We start from the raw sequence: 23,979 nt of genomic DNA, 5'->3' as shown, positions 1-23,979 counted from the left end.
AAAAAAAAATATTTTTGGAAGGCAATAAACCAAATTAACATCTAGGTAGAAAACAAAATTTCCTTCCAGAATCACACCAATTCATGATTCTTATCCTATAATTAGAGACTTACCAGGTAGGGTGGGATCAGAATTTAGATTTGTTGGTACTGCACCTGGTGGTGAATTCACAGATGAAGGCAACAATGGAACTGTTGGAACACCTTACAAGTTAAAAAATAAAATCAAAATTTAATAAAGAAAGTCTCAAAATGTTTTGAATAAACAACTATTGATTTCCAGAATCTTGGGCAACAGAAGAAATAGGAAAAACAAAGCCTTCTTATAAAATTTGCAGGATATTTCCACAGAAACATGTTACTCTTACACCAGATATATTGACCAGGTAGAAATTGTCCAAAAATAACTGCTGCTGGAAATGGGCAAAATTTACACTGTTAGCAGGTATTCTTAAGTAGTTATTCCTTTTTATAATAAACCAGAATACCATGGGTAATTGTGTATTGTTGGTTCAGTGAATAAAATATAGCAACGCAAGCTTTCACTGGTACACTATGTAGATTATGTACCACAGTTGGCTCAACTGTACAGAGAAGCAGAAGGAAGACTAGGAAAGCAAACTGATCAGGCATTCTATAGTTAGGAAGGCAGAATTTTCTTCCAGGGTAGTAGATTGCATCCCTGGCACAGCATCAAGGATGTCATTGCGTGGTTGCAGAGAGGGGAAGAGAAAACAGCCACGGTCAAGTTCCAGCATCAGCACGAGTAGAAAAAAGGGGGGAAAATTAGTAAAGATCCTATCACGAGGGCCTCAAATGCAGTAATGTTGAATAGCGTTGCCAGCCTCCCTGGGCCAATCGCCGTGAAGCTCGCAGCAATTCCCACTCACTGCAACACCACACCTCAAAATCTTTCCGGAGAATCACGCCAAGTGTTTGCTTGGTCTGAATTTGGAAAGATTGAAGTTCATATAAAAGCCACAATATTTAGTTCAGGGCATAAGGAGATGCACCAGTCACAAATCTCCCCAAAGATAATTATCCATTCAAGTAGATACAAGAAAGCGAGTCAATTCCATAAAAGATGGTCAGACTATATTTCTTTTATTCGTTCAATGGACATGGACGTCACAGGCTGTGCCAGCATTTATTGCCCCTCCCTAATTGCCCTTGAGGGGCAGTTAAGAGTCACCCACATTGCTGTGGGTCTGGAGTCACATATAGGCCAGACCAGGTAAGGATAGCAGATTTCCTTCCATAAAAGGACGTTGGTGAACCAGATGGGTTTTTACGACAACCTCAACAATGGTTTCATGGTGATCATTAGACTTTCAATTCCATATTTTTTAAAAATTGAATTCAAATTTCACCATCTGCAATGGTGGGATTTGAAAAGTGTACTCTAGGTCTCTGGATTACTAGTCCAGCGACAATACCACTACGCCACCCCCTCCCCGATTACGGGGTTACTAATGCTACTGAACCATAGAATGCATCTAAAACTGATCACAATTTGTAATAGCAAGAGTGGTTCAACTCTCAATATTTTACATGAGCAATCATGTGGAATAAGAAATGGTAAACAGGCTAATCCCTGCACAGATAACAAGAACAGCTGCACTCATAGGATTGAGTCATTTGAGTGGGTCTTTTCTGATTAGAGAACTCAAAATAATGAGCAATCCAGAGGTTTTGGAAGAACACAGCTTTAAGTTGGCAAATCAAAAACCCTCAGGGGAAGAGGAAAGATTTTAAATGAAAATATCAGAATTAAGTTTAAAAAAAAGTAAATTTCAGTACTTGTGTAAATGCTATTAATTCATACCTGTATTAAGAACACTGTTAACAGAAGGGGGAGCCATACCCAGTGAGAGTCCTGATAATCCCTGCTGGAGGTTGGCTGCAGCAGATGATGGGGTAACAGCAGATAACTGAACCTACAAAGATAGAAGAAGTGCTTATCTGATCAGTATTCAACAAATAAACTTAAACCTAAAACTGCAATAAATCACACTTAGTTCAAAATTTGAAATTGAAAGTACACCACCGCAACATTTATTACAGAAGTAAACACAATGGCTTGAATTTTGTGACAGCAACATCAAAAACGGACAGCAATTTCTGGAGTCCACACATGCATTAAATGCAAAAATCCAGAGGTTGAGGTCAATGATTCTATACTTCTTTCCCCATAGGGTGGTGAATTGATATCAAACAGAAATCACTGAACTAATGAAAACTTGCCCTTTTATTAGTCTCGTAGAAAACCCATTGAAAGGTTAATCCTTTTTGAATGCGGTACAACCCAGATTTTTAAAATAGCTAAATAAGTTCATAATTACTGAACAGCCTCACTGGCCCTGAAGAACCAATTTTTTGCAAAATGTTAAATCTCTCTGTCGTGATAAAAACAGTTTGCTATTTCAGCTGTTACGGGGAAAAGGTGGAGGATTGGCAGTGGGTGAACTGCTCGAGGGGGGCCAGCAAGGACATGGTGGGCTGAATGGCCTCCTTGTGAGATATAACCAGTCCATGCTTCGACCTTAATCCAATCTGCATGTTTCAATCATCTATTTTGCTCTATCTGCATGTTTCAATCATCTATTTTGCTCTCGGCAAAATTATTAGAAGTTTAAAAATTGAGTGCAATTTATTTCTTGGATTGCTACCTGTAAGAATACTTCAATGTGGTTGACATTCCACCCTGTCTGATGACAAAACTGAAGCCAATATATTGTAACCTTCTGGCCCTAAACAACGTCATATGGACTCAAACGTTAATTCTGTTTCTCTCTCCATGGATATTGTCAGATCTGCTGTGTTTCTCCAGCATTTTCTGTTTTTAAAAAAAAAAAGATTTCCAGCATCCGGAGTATTTTGCTTTTATTTAAAACTTCAGTCATTATCATATTAAAATATTTTATGCAATAACCCTCTGGAAAACAGCACAGTGTAAGTTCCCAATTTTTACTTACATAAATAACGATATTAAAAGCTTCAAGCAAAAAATAATTTTGTAGACTGATCATAATCACAGGGAGGATATTTTCAGCCAGGCTGGGCAGAATTATTGAAACACAAGTACATTTTTAAAATAACATAACACAAGGCTGATTTTGAAGATTGCAAACAGGGTTATTATAAACGCCAGAAATGTAGGTATGACTGGATAACTAGCTAGTGCACAAGTAAATCCCCTACTTGAGTTCTGCCAACTATTCTTTAAAATATTCTGTAAACTATTAATGTAATCTCACATTTTGTGAAAGGTAGGTGGATTGGCAACGGTAGGTTGTCCCTTTATTAGAAAAAAAAAATTGGATTCTCTAAATTTACAAAAAAAGTAATCAAATTTTCATTGTGTCAATTACATTAATTCTCACAATTGAAAGTGTCTACACACTTTTCTGCCTTCAAAGCTGTACAGTTTTTCATGAATTGAAATAGCCAACTGTCTTTTCACTTTTTTTTTGAAAAACATTAAAATGCAATGGCCCATCACATTTTTCAATTCCACATAAAAATTTTCCAAATGTTTCAACTGCATACAAAATAAATATTCCTTTCAATGTATCTTCAAGATAAAACAAATCAAATATTACCTCTGTGAAACCATCTTTTAATGGGCTGGCTGGTGTACCAGGTTGCTGTCCAGGAAGACTAATTTTTTTACCCTCTGCGAATGGACGGGTTGGAATTCGATGCAAGTAGCCATATCCAATCCCACAACCTAGGCTTAAAAACAATTTATGTATGTTATTCACCAAATTCTAGAAGGTAAATATTAAAATGAGAAACAAAAAAAAAAGCTGGAGCTTGTTAGCAGTCTGTCAGCGTTTGAAAAATGAATTCACTTTTAAAATTTCAATATTCAATCTACCCAAAATGTGTTAGTTACAGGGAAAAGGGTTTCTACCGAAGTATTATGCCCCTTTTATTTGTTTGTGTGATGTATGTGACGCTAGCCACTTATTTCCCATTCCGAAGTGCGCTCGAGATGATGATGGTGAGATAGCTTCTTGAACTGCTACAGTTCATGCCTTTTAAGTACGCCCACATTGCCGTCTAAATGCTATGGACAGTATACTTCTGTCCAGGATTTCCTGGTTTTATACAGAATTTGAATTATTCAGTTTAAAATGAGTTTGCATCTTACCTGCCTTCTCCACCCCATGTAGTATTTGGCGTGATAACGACTTCTCGGCAGTTATCAGTGTCTGTATTGTACACATACAGCTTCAAAGGTTTTCCTTCATGTGTCTCGATCAGAGAGAAGAGATCTTCAGACTAGGGGAAATAAATTAAAGTATTAGTAATGCTATTTTCTAATCCATTCAATGTGTGTACACAAACATATACCCAAGTATGCTGATGAGAAGAGATATGTAAAATTTGTGCAGGAAATACTAGAGATCACCAATTCAGTTGGAACATTAATAGAGGGATGAAATGCAGTGTCAGCAAAACTAAGTGAAATTCTCCGCACAATATACACAAGTACCCCATAATTTCACTGATATGTAACGCACATTCAAGCTGGTCTCTTTTTCACAAATAAAGGAGAAAATATTGGTATTTTGAGACATATGCATAATTTCATAAATGTTTTAAAAAAGTATTCACAATTTTTAACTCTGAAATGTATTTATTTATTTTAAATTTAGAGCACCTAATTATTATTTTTTTTCCCAATTGAGGGGTAATTTAGCATGGCCAATCCACCGAACCTGCACAACTTTGGGTTGTGGGGGTAAAACTCACACAGACACGGGGGAAATGTGCAAACTCCACACAGACAGTGACCTGGGGCCGGGATTGAACCCGGATCCTCAGCGCTGTAGACAGCAGCGCTAACCACCGCGCCGCCCCAACTCTGAAATTTCGAACTGAAAATTCTCTCTTCAGAGAGAAAGAAAATTTCCAGTCTTTATACACAATATGCAAATATATGCAGCTTCTCAAACTATTGCTGAATCTTTATGGTGTTGTATGGTTACAAAAAATATTTGTCAGAATAATCAAAGTTAGAAATGACTTGGAAGGTACCTCCATAGCTTTTATTCATGTTTAAACTTGAAACCATATCATCTGTTCAATTTACCTCATTCATGACAGTATCTGCTCCAATTATATAGTCTGTGTGAGGTCGAAGACCAGCTAATGCAGCTGGAGAATTTGGTTCCACTTCCTGGTTAAAAATATAAGCATATTATGATAATTAAATTGTGTAATTATTCAAAAATAAATGATCCCTCCAACGTTGAGCTTAAAACAGTTGCTCATACTAAGAGTCAGTCCACCTAAACAAAGAATTTCCAAACACATTAATATACTGCAAACAATACAATTTTCACTGCTGCAACTAAAAATTTGAATAATTTGGTTCCAACAATCAAAAATTAATAACTTGTTAATCAGTTTTATGCAAAATACATACCAGTGGCATGTCACACAGCTGCACTTAAGGATGGATCATTTCACCTAAACTAACAAATATCACAAAGCAAAGTTCAGCATGCTTACTTCAGTGCGGTTTAAAGATTTGCAGGATTCTGAGTAAATTAATGGTGCTGACTCCAAATTTTAGCAAAGCTCTAGCTGAAACCTTATCCTGAAAGAGTCAAAATTACACATTCAACTCAATTACAAATCAAGGCAATGATAGGACGGTGATTTTCAACACAGCCTGGAGAACAGGCAAACAAATCAACAAGATCTTGGGCAATGGGTGTGAGGCATTAACTGCAGAAAATAAAACATGTGTTTTGGACAAGTTAGGGTTTATAGACGAAGGCAGATGCAAGGCCAGGAAAGAAATCATGGAGGTTTTAAAAAAAAAAAGGCCCAGCACCTTCCCTGTTGTCAAGAGGTGAAACTGTCCCTGTAGTTTCTTCCTTTTTGCTAACAGTTTCCTAGTCGGGGCCACGGAGTACCTCCAATCCAGCTCTATAATAGCTTCCACCAACCTCTCCTCCCTCTCAACTTTATCCCAGTGGGCCTTATAAGAAATGACCTCCTTCCTGACCAACGCATTCAACGCTTCCCAGAACGTGGAGACGGAAACCATCCCATTCTGATTAAGCTCTAGAGTTCTTTATTATTTTTAATCGCCAACGCCACTTCTTGCAGAATGTTATATCTGCCAGGAGAGCTGAATCAAACATCCACCCTGGTCACCTCTGCACCCTTATGTCCACATAAGGTTCAAAATTACAATTCTTGCGTATTCTGCGCCCATGACTCAGACAGCACTGACTTCACCACATACAAAAAAAAACAATACCAATGTACATGGGAGAAGAAGGAATACTCTCCCTCTTTCCCGGTTGCCTAAACCTGCATGGATCCAGACCCCCCCCCCCCCCCAAATCTGATCCATAAATACCCACGCAGCTTCGCCATCCCTAACCTGACCATTGTCTTGGGTCTAGGCCTCTCCACCCTAGGGTCCAACACACAATTAAAATCGCCCCCATTATCAGCTGATCTGAATCCAAGATCGGGATGGGTGCTAACAGCTTAGCAAAGTCCGCATTGTCCTAATTGGGTGCATATATATTGACTAAGACAACTGATGTTCCTGCCAGGACCCCACTCACCATCATGAATCTCTTTCCCCCCCCTCCCATCCTTAATCATATCTTGTCCTTCATCCACAGATGTGTTTCCTGAAGCAAAGCCACATCTGCGCTTGAAACCTTTTTGATGCACGAACACCTGCGACCGTTTAACCGGACCATTCAGACCTTGCATGTTCCTATCATTACCGACCTCCAACTCCAACACCCACCCCACCACCCCCGCTATCCAGCAGCCCCATCCAGCATAGATCCCACCCACTGCAGTCCCTTCCCCCACACTGCTTCCATTTGCTAGCATTCTCTGCTGGCAGCTGGCATGGCAACTGCCACCTGGGCATTAGAAAAGGATACCACCCAAACTACCCCTCCCACACCTTACACTTTCAAAAGGCCCCTCCCCAGGTAACTCTTCCCCCCCCCCCCATCCCTCCCCTGCAAGAGCATTCAACCAAAACTCTGTACCACCACCCCCCATCGACACAGACCAATGCAAAACCAACATGTGCAAAAGACAACCAAATACTGCACATATTGTATATACATACCACTTCGTAAGTTCCCACCAAACGAGACCCAAAACACAGAACGATCCCCCCACTCATCAACACACCCCAATCAACATATGCAAAAGAGAAACAACACATCAATTACAAAACTTGTATATACATAAAAAAGCCATAAAACAGAAGAAATTCCCAACGATAGCCCTCCCTCAACCCATGCTCCTTGAATAAGCTGTCCATCGCCTCTGGCATTGTAAAGGTTCCTTGCCCTTGAAAGTCACCCGAAGTTTGGCCGGGTACAACACCCCAAATCAGACCTTGCTCAGAAAGAGTGCCACCTTGGCCTTATTAAACTCTCCCTTCCATTTGGCCAAGTTGGCACCAATGTCTTGGTAAATCCTTCTCGGAGACCCCCACTTTGATCAGCTGCTCGAACATCTTCGAAAAGTCAGAGTGCCCTTTGCATCTCTCGGATCATCGCACCTTGTGACTACAGCGCTTCTCCAAACGATCCAAAGTCTCATGAAGAGGGATTACTGCTCCCTCAAATTGCCTTGGACCAATCCTCCTGCATTTCTTGCCGCTGTTGCTGAAACTCCCCCTTGCAAAAGTCCATGAACTGCTCCACAGGCAATGTGGTAGATGACGACATCCCCCTCTGCCATTTTCTCCGTTAGTGCTGCACCACGTGTGTCCTCCAACTCCTGAGCTAGGGCTCTCACCAACTTCTGCTGGGTGTGATAACCCACTGACATTCTGCACTGGGGTAAAACAAAACAGCACCCTCCACTCAGTTCCCAATTTTTTGCTCAAAAAACACCCATTAACAGGGTAGAAAGGGCCAAATCAAACTTCTCCAAACAGGAACCACCTTCTGTGTGACCGATCAGCTCATGGCCACCGACGGGTTTCTTCAGAGGTTTCAGCGATTTCACTTTGTGAAGCTAGTAGTTAGTCAGTATGACTTTGCCAAACTCGTCATCATCCGCCTGTACAGAGTATGAAATTGGACCTGTTTTAGCTCGAACAACAGCAGGTACCCATTCCTCATAGTGCAGCTTCTAACTAGCACTCAGGCAATGAGTATTCACTCAAGGACAAAGAGTTTTGTTCCCTCCCAGCAAATTGTGCTTGTGTTATCATTTGGCAATGTGTGAAGTATCAGCTGGCATCGAAAGATCAAACTGTTCTCGTTTCCTTTATTTTTACAGCAGTATTGTTTGTGAACTTATGGTAGCACAGTTGCTTCACAACACCAGGGTGCCAGGTCAGATTCCCGGCTTGGGCCATTGTCTGTGCGGAGTCTGTACGTTCTCCCCGGATCTGCGTGGATTTCCTCCGGGTGCTCCAGTTTCTTCCCACAAAGTCCCGAAAGACGTGTTTGTTAGGTGAATTGGACATTCTGAATTCCCCCTCCGTGTATCTGAACAGGCGCTGGAATGTGACAACTAGGGGATTTTCATAGTAACTTCATTGCCGTGTCAATGTAAGCCTACTTGTAACACAAAGATAATCATTGCATGCGTGGTGTTCTGATAAGACATTAAGAATTTGTTCATTCTTCTTGCTAATGTACCGTGTCCTTTGATGATTTAATGGAATGTTTAAGTGACGGTACGCACCCATTTGTTGAAGGATGGCACAGAACTGACTTTATGTGCTGTATACCATTTCCTTTTAAGTAGTCCTTGAACTCCTTAGAAGTAAACAGAGTACCATTGTCACTTACGAACAGCTCCGGTATACCAAATCTTGCGAATATTTAATCTGTCATTATGGATTTCATAATTAATACTTCTGCCCACTTTGTGCATCCATGATCAATAGGAACAAGTGTCAACTGGACCAACATAGTCTGTGTGTATTCTCTGCCATTATTGTGTTGGCTATGTCAAAGGATGTAATGGCTGCAGTGGTGAATTTGTTTTTAATTTTGCACAGGACTGACATTGCCCCACTTTCTCAGAGTATCTAATCCTGGCCACCAAAAAAATTGCATGCCAGCTCCTTTATCTTCATCACATCAGAACGTCCCACATGCAGTTGGTCAAGGTCATTATTATGCAAGCACGGAGGAATAATCACTCATTCCCCATAATAAAACTCCACTGTGGACTGTCAGCTCAAGTGCGATGTGTGATGTAGAACTCAAGGTCTGGATTTTTACAATGTACGTCTATAATCATTCCTTTTGGATGAAGTCCATCACTTTCCCCATTACTGGATCGGTTCTTGCGTATTTCAGAATTAGAGATTAACATTATCCATGCATGAGAAATATAGGATGTTGACGAAATGTTCTTCTGGTTCAAGCTTGACTTGTAGTGGCAATCTTGACATAGCATCAGCATTTGCACGTTACTCCGATTTACAATACTGGATATTGTACATCTATGTCGATAACATCAAAGACCATCTCTGTACCCTATTAGCTGCTAAAGGAAGGACACCTTCATACGGCCCAAAGATTGTTGTTGTCAAGTGTCAGTGATTCGTCAAGAGTAAAATTATATGCATGAAGGTAGCAATGAAACCTCTTGCCCTGAATGTGATGCTCAAAGCCCGTTTTTCTAGTGGAGCGTAATTGTTTTCTGTGCTATTAACTAACAGCTCGTGCAGAGAGTTAGGAGAGGCGGAGACATAGTGATATTGTCATTGGACTAGTAATCAAGAGACCCAGAGCAATGCTCTGGGGACGCATGTTCAAATCCCGCCACGGCAGATGGTGGAATCTGAATTCAATAAAAAATATCTGGAATTAAAGGCTTAATGATAACCACAAAACCATTGTTGATTGTTGTAAAAACCTATCTGTTTCACGAATGTCCTTTAGGGAAGGAAATCTGCCATCCTTATCTGGTCTTGCCTACATGCGACTCCAGACCCACAGCTGCAACATGGCTGACTCAACTGCCCCCTCAAGGGCAATTAGGGATGGGCAATAAATGCTGGCCCAGCCTGTGCTGCCCACATCCCTTGAACTCATTTTATAAAAATGCGATCAGTCGTTCCAAGATCATGGTCATCTTTGTCAGCTCCTTGTGTAAGCCATCTTTATCATTGATGTGACCCAGATGAGATACCTTGAAAAGTCATACTTTTCCTTTTTAACTCAAGATTATGGTTTTGTAGACGTTTCAGTGTAGCTTCTGGGTTCTTCAAGTGTTCTTGTTTACTTGAATGCCATCTAGATAACATTGCACCCCACTTAGAATTTGATCCTTGGATCCCTGAAAAAGAGCAAGATCAGATGTTATTCCAAATGGAAGTCTCCTGTAACGGATCAGACCTTTGTGCGTCACGATAGTGAGTAGCAGCTGTGATTTTGCAGCCACATTCAATTGTAAAAATGCCTGTGATAGATCTATTTTACCAAATTTCTGACCTCCAGAAAGTCTGGCAAACAAGTCTTCAATCTGCACTACTGAATAGTGATCCGTGCACAATACCAGGTTAATAATGGTTTTAAAATCTCCACATTCTCACTGAGCCATCGCAATTCTTCACAGGAACTATCACTTGTAGCAACCAGTTCAATGACTCTTGTTTGTCTAGCCTTTCTAGTTTTTCAACTTTTGGCCTGATGGCATATGATACACTTCTACCTTTGGGACATTTAGAAGTACTGTTCGGCTTGATTTTGAGTTGAACATCAACAGTCCAGTGAATCTTCAAACACCTTTTTATACTTCGAGAAGTTGCTGTAGGTCATTCTTTGAAACCACTAGTTGATTCACTGCTCCCTAGTAGAGTTTAATTTTCCCAACCATGCTCTACCAAACAAGCAGGAAAATGTCCATGGACAACGTGAAGAGACAACTCCGCTGTTTGCCCATTTATTTCTACTTGCATCATTATGTATCCTTTTAATGGTGCAACGTCTTCTGTGTAGCACGGTAGCATAGTGGTTAGCACAATTGCTTCACAGCTCCAGGGTCCCAGGTTCGATTCCTGGCTTGGGTCACTGTCTGTGCGGAGTCTGCACGTTCTCCCAGTGTGTGCATGGGTTTCCTCCAGGTGCTCTGGTTTCTTCCCACAGTCCAAAGATGTGCAGGTTAGGTGGATTGGCCATGCTAAATTGCTCTTAGTGTCCAAAATTGCCCTTAGTGTTGGGGGGGGTTACTGGGTTATGGGGATGGGGTGGAGGTGCTCTTTCCAAGAGCCGGTGCAAACTCGACAGGCCGAATGGCCTCCTTCTGCATTGTAAAATTCTATGAATAGCGCATGTTCTTAGGATAACATTTGGCGGTTGTAAAGGCAGGTGAGCCAACTTCGGATTATAAATTGTCTCAGGTATCACTGGCACAGCTGCACCCGTATCCACATCCATTTTGTCTCGGTTACCATCAAGTTTTGGGAATGCCCAGAAATGCTGTTAATCGCTTCGCATTGACAAACCATCTGGTTTCAGCTCCTGATGTTGTTCGGTTGCCTCGTCTCCTGAGGGTTTGTGAACTTCGATCACTAACTTATAGACACAATCTAGTTTGTTGAGGTGCGTTTTTCTTGCACATCTTTGGTGTTGGTGATGTTGCCTAACCCACTTTGGCTCTTCTTGCCACAGTTCCTCCATGTACTTTTTCTACTCCAGCATTCCCCTGCTGAGTGTCCAACTTGTGCACATCGATGACATGGTTGTACGCTTGCAGATTTGTTTTTAGCAGTCTCCACCTTGTGGATCTTTGTTCCAGTTCTCATCTGTGAAGCCTCTTTTGCTGCTAGCTCCATTGACGCAGCAACTTATACAGCAGCTTTGAGTTAAGTTACTTACAGTAAGCAGCTTCCTCCGAATAGCTTCACTGCAGATCCCTCGTACTAACCCATCATGAAGAATGCCATCTAGTGTTGCACCAAATCACAGTATTTTGCTACCCTTAAAGTTGCCCCCGCCACCCCCCAGCCCGTTTAACATCGCCACATGCACAGCCTTTGCAGCCTAGACTCTACCCACTCCAATGGCAAGCAGGTTTTTGAACTGTCATTCTGCTAACTTACAGTTGTGATCCATTTTTTATAAACCTTCAGCACGGAGGCTTTTGCTTCGCCCAACCTGAGAGTCTGGTCTAGAGAATCTTTTCTCTGCTCTCAACGCGGTCTCCAATTATCTTGCCGATGATTTTTTATAGCAATTTTGTTTTGTCTCAATCCTCAATCTCTAGTTTTCTCATTTGTTATATTCTCGAAGTGCTGCAAAGTGAAAAGGTATGGAGGTGCCCACACACTTAGATTTGTTACAAAATGCAATGAGTGGTGTATTAGGAGAAGTTGCTCATACAAGATGGAGAACTGAAGCCCTCTCAACGTCACTACAGATCACGTGATATTTCACCAGCAGGGGTGTATTCTCTGATACATAAAAAAGGTGCTTTTAGGAACACCAGAGGTGAACAGAAAGAGAAGGCACTTTGTTACGGAGTGGAACCAAACTGAAAAATGGGGAAGAGATGTAGAGGACCATGGAAAGGTTCCTCATTTTGAATGATGCAAAGCACAGAGAAGATCATTTGTGACTTTGGTATAAGCCCATTATTTAGATTTCTTTCTCCAGTTGGTCGGTCAAGGAAAATGGGCTAATGAACTAAAATACAATTGCAATGAGTTTTAAGTTCTCTACTTAAGAGTGTTGTAGCTTATTTGAAATGGGCAGTTGCATTCTGGCCTCTACATTTTATACTCCCATGACCTATTTGGTAGCCATTTGAGAATAGGGAAAATGGTGAAGGTGCTCATTATTATATTTCAGGAGCTTTCTAATATACTCGTAATATGAATATAAACATGAACATATGGAGGCATATTTTCCAATAAATGAAAGAAATTAGAAATACAAAAACAAGATATAATGAATGCTGGAAACACTCAGCCAGTCAGACAGCATATATGGAGGGAGAAACAGAGTTAACATTTCAGGTTGATCAGGTTTGAGCTTCAATTTTACTAACAAGTATGTTAGGTGTGTGAGGAATGTACAAATTGTTATATATTATATTTTATATTCAGCTGTATAAATATTAAAACCTTGGTTTAAAATACATACAGGCAGTATGCCTGCTAAAGCTGTAATTAAAGAGTCATAAAAGGTTAGGTAATCATTTATTTCAACCACTTACTTGGTTACAGATAAAGGGCTAATGGAATCATGTTTTGACTGAACAAATGAAGAAAAGTACAGCACAGGAACAGGCCCTTCGGCCTTGCAAGCCTGTACCAATCATGATGCCCTAACTAAAAAAAAAACACCTTCTGCCCTTACTTGGTCCCTATCCCTCTATTTCCTCCCTATCCGTGTACTCATCCAGATGCCTCTTAAATGTTGCTAATGTGCCTGCTTCCACCCCATCCTCTGGCAGCGCCTCCCAGGTACCCACCGCTCGTGTGTAAAACTTACCCCGCACATCTCCTGTAAACCATTACCCTCTCACCTTGAACCTGTGCCCACTTGTAATTGACACTTCCACCCTTGGAAAAAGCCTCTGACTATTCACCCTGTCTATGCCTCTCAATTTTGTAGACCTCTATCAGGTCTCCCATCAGCCTCTGTTTTTCCAGTGAAAACAATCCTAGTTTATTCAACCTCTCCTCATAGCCAACACCATCAAAACCAGACAACATCCTGGTGAACCTTCTTTGCACCATCTCAAAAACTGCCACGTCCTTCTGATAATGTGGTGACCAGAACTGCATGCAATACTGAAAATACAGCCGAACCAAGGTTTTATATAGCTGCAACACGATTTCCCAACTCCTGTACTCAATGCCCCGGCTGCTGAAGGCAAGCATGCCATATGTCTATTTAATATTGTCTGGTTTAGCTCAGTGGGCTAGACAGCTGGTCTGTGATGCACAACAAGGACAGCAGCGAGGGTTCAATTCCCATACCAGCTGAGAATTACCCAAACAGGAGCTCGAATGTGGCTACTAGGTGCTTTTCATAGTAACTCCATTGCAGTCATAAGTAAGTAATGTCTTCTGTAAGTATGACAAGTAAGTCTCGTCATAAGTAAGCCTACTTGTGACAATAAACGATTGTTATTAATCACCTTGGCCACCTGTGTTGCCATTTTTGGGCAACTGTGGACATGTACGTCAGATCCCTCTGTATGTTAATGTTCCTAAGGGTTTTTGTCATTTACAGTATAATTCATACCTAGATTTGATCCTCCAAAATGCAGCGCCTTGCATTTGTCTGGATTAAACTCCTTTCTGTACCCAAGTCACCAATCTACCTATATCCTGTTGTATCCCCTGACAATCCTCAGCACCATCAGCAACTCCACTAATCTTAGTGTCATCCACAAATTTACTAATCAGACCAACCACATTTTCCTCCAGATTATTTATATATACTACAAAGGTTCCAACACTGATCCCTGCGGAACATCACTAACTACAGATCTCCAGTCTGAAAAACACCCTTCCACTGTGACTCCGTCTTCTGTAACCATGCCAGTTCTGTATCCATCTAACCAGCCCACCCCAAATCCCATGTGATTTTAGTTTTTGTACTAGTCTGTCATGTGGGACGTTGTCAAACGCTTTACTAAAGTCCATATAAACTACACCCACAGCCTTTCCCTCATCAATTTTCTTTGTCCCCTCTTCAAAAAACTCAATCAGGTTGGTGAGACATGACCGTCCCCATACAAAACCATGCTGCCCGTAACTAACTGGTCTATTTCCCTCCAAATGTGCATACACCTTGTCCATCAGTATCTTTTCCAAAAGCTTCCCCATCACTGATGTCAGACTCACTGGCCTATAATTTGCTAGATTATCCCTGCTTCCTTTCTTAAATAAGGGATCAATATTGGCTATTCTTCAGTCCTGTAGAACCTAGCCTGTGGTCAAAGAGGATGTGAAGATATCTGTTAAGGGCCCAGTTATTTCTCCTTTTGATTCCCGCAGTAACCTGTTTACCTTAATGCAATTTAGGATGCTCAACACTTCCTCCTTTGATAGTATTGATGTTCTCAAGAGTGTTCACACACCTATCCCTGACCTCAACATCCGTCAGGCCCTCTCCTCAAGGAATGCCGATACAAAGTACTCAATAAGGATTTCACCCACTTCCTGTGGTTTCATGCATAATTTTCCTCCATCGTCCTGGAGTGGGCCTTCTCTTTCTCTTGTTCCTAATATATGCATAAAAGGCCTTGGGATTCTCCTTGACCATGTTTACTAAAGATTCCCTGAAGTGTAGATAATTTGAGGGAGTAGTGTTTAGTTCTAGCTGAGCAGGTCATGGAACTTACTGAGTAATTAATGGGAGGAGCCAGGTCCGTCTAGTTTTGCAGTCTGTTATAGGATTTTAAGTTGAATAGCCGGTTTTGCCAAATGCTGATAGGTTGAGCAGAAGTATACTAGATCTACTCTGGAAATTAGCTCTCGCCAAAAGTCTGCAGAGCTAAGCAAACCTGTTATGCTAATTTCCTTTATAAGTGGCATTTGAGCTGTATTGCATTGCTTAATTGGAATTAGCAGTAGGTGTAGACAGTAAGTTCAAGTTTTCCTTTTATTTAAGAACTGCTTAACTGTTAATTGTAAAATTATTTCTTTGATGTTAATGTGGTTAATTCTGTGTTTAAATTAAAGTTTGTTTCAACATAAAAGATACCAATTAGTCAGGGTCATCACTCTGGGGTGCAATATCCTTTCCTCACAAGTTTTACAAATTAAAACAAATTGCTTGATGGTCTGGTTCAGTATCGTAACATGTGGTACTTTATCAAACATCTTTTGGAAGTCCATAAACACCCCATCAACCGTATTCCCCTCATGCACCCTGTTACCTTATCAAAAATCTTAATCAAATAAGTTAAATAAGATTTGCCTTTAACAAATGCATGCCTGCTTTCCTTGATTAATCCACTTTTGTTCAAGTGACTTAACATTCTGCTAGATTATAGTTTCTCAAAACTTAATTCCCCAGAACTAAATCAAGGATTGCATCCCCCCCCCCCCCCCCCGCCCCCGCCCCAAACTCATTAAACTACAGTATGATTTATTTGCAAATTGTCATTATTTTTCATAGTGCATCTAATGTTTCTTAGTCTAACCTAATAGATTTGGTCCTGGACCCCACAGGACATCTCTCCAACACTAAACATTGTCCTTAATTAATCCTCTTCCCTTCCTTTTCTCATCTACCCTGAATACCTTCTATCATAAGAACATAAGAAATAGGAGCAGGAGTAGGCCATCTGGCCCCTCGAGCCTGCTCCGCCATTCAATGAGATCATGGCTGATCTTTTGTGGACTCAGCTCCACTTTCCGGCCCGAACACCATAACCCTTAATCCCTTTATTCTTCAAAAAACTATCTATCTTTACCTTAAAAACATGTAATGAAGGAGCCTCAACTGCTTCACTGGGCAAGGAATTCCATAGATTCACAACCCTTTGGGTGAAGAAGTTCCTCCTAAACTCAGTTCTAAATCTACTTCCCCTTATTTTGAGGCTATGCCCCCTAGTTCTGCTGTCACCCGCCAGTGGAAACAACCTGCCCGCATCTATCCTATCTATTCCCTTCATAATTTTAAATGTTTCTATAAGATCCCCCCTCATCCTTCTAAATTCCAACGAGTACAGTCCCAGTCTACTCAACCTCTCCTCATAATCCAACCCCTTCAGCTCTGGGATTAACCTAGTGAATCTCCTCTGCACACCCTCCAGCGCCAGTACGTCCTTTCTCAAGTAAGGAGACCAAAACTGAACACAATACTCCAGGTGTGGCCGCACTAACACCTTATACAATTGCAACATAACCTCCCTAGTCTTAAACTCCATCCCTCTAGCAATGAAGGACAAAATTCCATTTGCCTTCTTAATCACCTGTTGCACTTGTAAACCAACCTTCTGTGACTCATGCACTAGCACACCCAAGTCTCTCTGAACAGCGGCATGCTTTAATATTTTATTGTTTAAATAATAATCCCGTTTGCTGTTATTCCTACCAAAATGGATAACCTCACATTTGTCAACATTGTATTCCATCTGCCAGACCCGAGCCCATTCACTTAACCTATCCAAATCCCTCTGCAGACTTCCAGTATCCTCTGCACTTTTCGCTTTACCACTCATCTTAGTGTCATCTGCAAACTTGGACACATTGCCCTTGGTCCCCAACTCCAAATCATCAATGTAAATTGTGAACAATTGTGGGCCCAACACGGATCCCTGAGGGACACCACTAGCTACTGATTGCCAACCAGAGAAACACCCATTTATCCCAACTCTTTGCTTTCTATTAATTAACCAATCCTCTATCCATGCTACTACTTTACCCTTAATGCCATGCATCTTTATCTTATGCAGCAACCTTTTGTGTGGCACCTTGTCAAAGGCTTTCTGGAAATCCAGATATACCACATCCATCGGCTCCCCGTTATCTACTGCACTGGTAATGTCCTCAAAAAATTCCACTAAATTAGTTAGGCACGACCTGCCTTTTACGAACCCATGCTGCGTCTGCCCAATGGGACAATTTCTATCCAGATGCCTCGCAATTTCTTCCTTGATGATAGATTCCAGCATCTTCCCTATTACCGAAGTTAAACTCACTGGCCTATAATTTCCTGCTTTCTGCCTACCTCCTTTTTTAAACAGTGGTGTCACGTTTGCTAATTTCCAATCCACCGGGACCACCCCAGAGTCTAGTGAATTTCGGTAAATTATCACTAGTGCATCTGCAATTTCCCTAGCCATCTCTTTTAGCACTCTGGGATGCATTCCATCAGGGCCAGGAGACTTGTCTACCTTTAGCCCCATTAGCTTGCCCATCACTCCCTCCTTAGTGATAACAATCGTCTCAAGGTCCTCACCTGTCATAGCCTCATTTCTATCAGTCACTGGCATGTTATTTGTGTCTTCCACTGTGAAGACCGACCCAAAAAACCTGTTCAGTTCCTCAGCCATTTCCTCATTTCCCATTATTAAAACTCCCTTCCCATCCTCTAAAGGACCAATATTTACCTTAGCCACTCTTTTTTGTCTTATATATTTGTAAAACCTTTTACTGTCTGTTTTTATATTCTGAGCAAGTTTACTCTCATACTCTATCTTACTCTTCTTTATAGCTTTTTTAGTAGCTTTCTGTTGCCCCCTAAAGATTTCCCAGTCCTCTAATCTCCCAGCAATCTTTGCCACTTTATATGCTTTTTCCTTCAATTTGATACTCTCCCTTATTTCCTTAGATATCCACGGTCGATTTTCCCTCTTTCTTCCGTCCTTCCTTTTTGTTGGTATAAACCTTTGCTGAGCACTGTGAAAAATCGCTTGGAAGGTTCTCCACTGTTCCTCAACTGTTCCACCATAAAGTCTTAGCTCCCAGTCTACCTTAGCTAGTTCTTCTCTCATCCCCTTGTAATCTCCCTTGTTTAAACACAAAACACTAGTATTTGATTTTACTTTCTCACCCTCCATCTGTATTTTAAATTCCACCATATTGTGATCGCTCCTTCCGAGAGGATCCCTAACTATGAGATCATGAATCAATCCTGTCTCATTACACAGGACAAGATCCAGGACCGCTTGTTCCCTCGTAGGTTCCATCACATACTGTTCTAGGAAACTATCGCGGATACATTCTATAAACTCCTCCTCACGGTTGCCCTGACCGACCTGGTTAAACCAATCGACATGTAGATTAAAATCCCCCATGATAACTGCTGTACCATTTCTACATGCATCAGTTATTTCTTTGTTTATTGCCTGCCCCACCATCTCGTTACTATTTGGTGGCCGATAGACTACTCCTATCAGTTACTTTTTCGCCTTACTATTCCTGATTTCCACCCAAATGGATTCAACCTTATCCTCCATAGCACCGATGTCATCCCTTACTATTGCCCGGATGTCATCCTTAAATAACAGAGCAACACCACCTCCCTTACCATCCACTCTGTCCTTCCGAATAGTTTGATACCCTCGGATATTTAACTCCCAGTCGTGACCATCCTTTAACCATGTTTCAGTAATGGCCACTAAATCATAGTCCTTCACGATGATTTGTGCCACCAACTCATTTACTTTATTCCGAATACTACGAGCATTCAGGTAAAGTACACTTATGTTGGTTTTTTTACCTCTGTTTTGAATCTTAACATCTCCAGTTTTATTCCTTTTGTTATTACTGGGCCTATTCACTGTGCTCCCCTCAGTCACTGTACCTTGTACTGTCGCCCTTATGGATTTCTGACTATGTCTTCTCTGCCTTGCCCTTTTCCCCTTACTTCCTTTTGTTTCTGTCCCTGTTTTACTACCTTCCAACTTCCAGCATTGGTTCCCATCCCCCTGCCACATTAGTTTAAACCCTCCCCAACAGCTCTAGAAAACACCCCCCCTAGGACATCGGTTCCAGTCCTGCCCAAGTGCAGACCGTCCTGGAACATTTAGTACCCAGCCCTACTTCCTTTTGTGCCAGGTCTCTGTTATTGCCACAACATCCTTTTCCCACTTGGTTACCTGCATCTGCAAATTACCAACCTTATTTACCACACTCCATGCATTCGGATACATACACAGTAAACTTAACTTCAACCAGATTTCATTCCACCTAATGCCTTACAATTTCTAGTGCCAGCTGTCTCTCCCAATTCTTTGTGCACCTGGTTTTTCTTCTTTAATTTTAGCTCTTTGTGCTATTAGGGAGGGGAAAGGAACGAACAAACTATTCCGAAAATACATTTGACCCTGCTCTATTCAGGAACAACCAGTCCGGCCTGTACATTTCCTATCTCCCCAAAACCAGTGCCAATGACCCTGAAATCTAAAGCCCCATCTCCTGCACCAGCCCTCCAGTCACCCATTCATCACCTTGATTTCTGTACTCACCAATGTGGCATGCAATTGTGACTTGGAAACATAATCACAATTCCTGCGTCATTGATGGGACAAAATCATGCAAGTCCCACCTCAACTGTATTGTGGGTTACGTGCAGACAGGTTATGGCTATTTAAGAAGGTGGGTCACCATAACCTTCTCAAGGGCAATTAGGATGGGCAACAAATACTCATCCTGTAAACAACATTGACATTACATGAAGAACTTCTTTAAAATCACATTGAACTTGACATTATCCCCATAAATTGAATCCAATAAAAAGGTACTTGTAAGCAATTGCTTATGACCACTTCCACATAAGGTAACTAATTAGGAAGGTGTTAAATTTATTTAACTGCTACTCTCACTATCCACCCAAAAGAAACTTCACAGCTTTAAAATTGTTGCCAAAGATTATGGAGGTAATTACACTTAAATTTCTTTTTTTTCCCCAAAGATAAACAATTTGAATAATTTAGGGCCAAAAGCAAAAATAGCTTCAAAGCTAAACATAAAAATAATTGATAGTTTTCTTTGCCACCCAGAAACTACTTCACCCTTGCTCCAACCTCCCAGATCAGAACTTACTTACCAACACATGCCACACATTTTCATTTGCTCCCTCAAAACTGCAGAAACGTATGCTGACTCCCAACAAGCCTTGTCCACCCCACATGTTGCTGGGAGTTACTGTAGTTTCTCTCAATTTGAGTGTCTTGCTGCTGTAGACAACCATTTTAACTGGTTTCTCCACGTTCGATTTCAAAAGATCTTTCAGAGTATCATTGTCCTGATTCTGAAACATAGGAAATACCTTTATATATTTAAGCAGCAAATCTAACATAAATGAAATGCTTCCAAAGTTGAACTTTTGCTCATTTCTCCCAAACTCCACACATTCAAGTAAATCTTTTATCAGGGTATAATCATCAATTAACCATTCAGCACCCCTAACAACCACTTCTTTGGAAAAATAAGAGCTAATTAACACTGCACACTGGCTAGGCATTAACAGAATGAAAGGTGACCCTATTTCTAAAATTGAGTGTGCTTACCATCTTGGGCTTTGAATGGTAAACATATTGGGCCGGAACATCCGCGAAGTGGTATTCCGAATCAGATTGAAACAGTCCTAGTTTCTTACCTCAAAATCCAGCCAACCATTGTCACCCAACCATCAGACTTGGGTGAGAACGGTGGAGGACACCTACCTTTCGGAGGCCTTAAATCCAGGGTTGTAAAGTGGGAGACACGGAAAGCAAGCCCACTTTTTACAGCGCTAGCTGCCATAAAGCAGGCAAGAGATCTATCTACTTTCAGAAGCCATGGAGAGGGCTGATTTATCAGCCAAGTGGATATGGTCAGGTGGTCAGTGGAGAAGTTGGTCGGTTTTGGAGGCTGTCCGTCATTCGGCTCAGGGGATGTTGGCTCGGTTGGTTGACAAGGGGAAATCTGCCGGTGGGAGGGGTGCATCAGTTAACTGGAGTTAGAAGTGGTTTGAATTCAAATTTTTCCTGGGTAATTATTGCTGTTAAAACAGTCAGAACCACCTGAAGTATGTGATTTAAACTGCACTTTCAGGTGGTTACAACTGCAGGGCAATTGCCCAAGAGAGGTTTACACTGCCAAGTGGATGGGCTTCCCAACACATCTTTAGGGGAGCCCCCAGTCTTGCAATTGTACAAATCTGCTCAATAGAAGAATTGGGTAGATTTTTCTGTTTCTGCTCGTCAGTTTCCAGTTGAAAGGATTCCAACTGTGCAGTCCTTCCGAATAGAGCATCAGTGGCTACCATAATAGTGAGCAACAGCCTGACCAATGTGGAAAAGATAATCTATTGCTGCCTGGAATAATCCAAATATAAAGAAATTCAAGGTAGCTGTGATCTTAACCATGGGAGATGTTGATGTTTTCCAGGGGAAGTGGGCTGCAATTCTTCGACCAGCTGTTGTCAAGTTTCCTCAATAGTCTCCCCATTCAGAGTGGCCACAGCACATGGGAAAGGCCGGTCTTTTGGTACCATAGTTGAGAAATCGTTCTAACGTTCCCTGGAGAACGTTTCTGCTCTGGAGTCAACCATCCAAAGTCTTGGATTTAAAATCAAGAGTTTTGGATGGTTCCCGATGCAAGATAATTGTCCATTGAAAGTTTAAACATCCTAGGCACTTCCCATATATGATGTGGAGATGCCGGCGTTGGACTGGGGTAAGTACAGTAAGAAGTCTTACAACACCAGGTTAAAGTCCAACAGGTTTGTTTCAAACACGAGCTTTCGGAGCACTGCTCCTTCCTCAGATGAAACCTGAGGAAGGAGCAGTGCTCCGAAAGCTCGTGTTTGAAACAAACCTGTTGGACTTTAACCTGGTGTTGTAAGACTTCTTACTGTACTTCCCATATAGACCTTGCATCGGGACTGCTGTGGGGTGGGAGTCCCCCCAGTGCATCTTCTGGGGTATCGCCAGGGTACTTGCCATAGATTTTGCAATTTTTATATCAGCAAAATGCACTGGGATTTAAAAAAATGAAACGAAAAATAATTGTTTTAAGTTCAGTGGCAAAATTGTAGCGCACTCCATTAGAAAATAAACTGCTTACCAATCTAGCATTCGCAATGGAAACAACAAAATCAAAGAAAGGCTCCAGTCCAGCCCTGTGACCAGGAGAATTTTCCTGAACCTGAAAGCAGAAGATAAAATTGTATGTTTTAAAAAGAAAATATTTTGGAGTACTTTGTATGTTTTAAAAATTAACTATTTTGGAGTACCATGAAGCTCCTGTGTTCATCCAAGTGTACAACTAATCAGCACATATCTCAAAGTCAGAAACCCACAAAACAAGGAATAAATCAGTAGCCAAATACAAAAAAAGTCTGCATGGGTAGATTCTTGCATATAGGAGCATACTTGCTTGGAAGAGCTAGATTTACAGCCAGTTGTTCCTCACTGTGCCTTGTAGTTAACCATCAGTATCTGCGAGCAACTGCTCGATATGATTTCTTTTCCAGTTTTCCCAACTCCACTTCTCCTTAATAAAAAGAAATGCATCTTGACATGTCGCACACTCACTCAACCACAGCACCCTCTTTTCCAATTCTTTTTGTTGCTCTGACACTAACCAAGTCCAAAGACGTGCAGGTTAGGTGGATTGGCCATAATTAATTGCCCTTAGTGACCAAAAAGGTTAGGAGGGGTTATTGGGTTACAGGGATAGGGTGGAAGTGAGGGCTTAAGTGGATTGGTGCAGACACACGAGACTCCGAGAGTGAAGAGGGCGTTCCTGGAGCGAGGGAGGGATAGAGGCGGGCTGGCGCTGCCCAACCTTCTGGGGTACTATTGGGCGGCCAATGTGTCAATGGTGCGTAAATGGGTGATGGAGGGGGAGGGGGGGGGCGGCGTGGAAAAGAATGGAGATGGTGTCATGTAGAGGTACGAGCCTGGGTGCCATGGTAACGGCGCCTTTGCCGCTCTCCCCTAAGAGGTTTACCACGAGCCCGGTGGTGGCGGCGACCCTAAGAATCTGGGGACAGTGGAGACGGCATCGGGGGGAAACAGGGGGCTCGATGGAGGCTCCACTGCGTGGCAATCATCGGTTCATCCCTGGGAACAAGGATGGGGGATTTAGGGGGTGGCAAAGGGCGGGCATCAGTAAATTGAGGGAGCTGTTTATTGGTAGGAGGTTTGCGGGCCTGGGGGAACTGGAAGATAAATTTGGGCTTCCCCAAGGGAACATGTTCAGATACTTGCAGGTAAAGGCGTTTGCTAGGCGACAGGTAGCGGGATTCCCTCTGCTGCCCTCGCGGGGGACGATGGACAGAGTGCTTTCGGGGGTGTGGGTTGGAGAGGGGAAGGTGTCTGACATCTATAAGGTAATGCAGGAGGTGGAGGAGTCGTCAGTGGAGGAGCTGAAGGCTAAATGGGAGGAGGAACTCAGGGAGCAGATAGAGGACGGGACTTGGGCGGATGCCTTGGAGAGAGTCAACTCTTCCTCCTCATGTGCGAGGCTTAGTCTCATCCAATTTAAGGTGCTGCATCGGGCCCACATGTCTGGGACTAGGATGAGTAGGTTCTTTGGGGGCGA

At 41.9% G+C, this 23,979-nt stretch overlaps 1 protein-coding gene across 2 annotated transcripts in view; it reads right to left on the bottom strand.

Annotated features, from left to right (window-relative positions):
- gorasp2 (golgi reassembly stacking protein 2) overlaps positions 1-23,979 on the bottom strand; it is a 65,112-nt gene that overhangs the window by 12,119 nt on the left and 29,014 nt on the right. For both annotated transcript variants that reach the window (XM_038789483.1, XM_038789484.1), the window contains exons 2-8: positions 22,498-22,578; positions 20,495-20,698; positions 5,101-5,187; positions 4,156-4,286; positions 3,602-3,734; positions 1,825-1,936; positions 114-203 (exon numbers count right to left, since the gene is read on the bottom strand). In XM_038789483.1, coding sequence (XP_038645411.1) covers positions 114-203; positions 1,825-1,936; positions 3,602-3,734; positions 4,156-4,286; positions 5,101-5,187; positions 20,495-20,698; positions 22,498-22,578 — 838 coding nt within the window. The remainder of the gene's footprint in view (positions 1-113; positions 204-1,824; positions 1,937-3,601; positions 3,735-4,155; positions 4,287-5,100; positions 5,188-20,494; positions 20,699-22,497; positions 22,579-23,979) is intronic.

Source organism: Scyliorhinus canicula, chromosome 2 (assembly GCF_902713615.1).
Source record: "Scyliorhinus canicula chromosome 2, sScyCan1.1, whole genome shotgun sequence".
NCBI classification, from domain to species: Eukaryota; Metazoa; Chordata; class Chondrichthyes; order Carcharhiniformes; family Scyliorhinidae; genus Scyliorhinus; species Scyliorhinus canicula.
The sequence above is the reverse complement of the archived record's forward strand: the minus strand, read 5'-3'. Positions and strand labels throughout refer to the sequence as shown.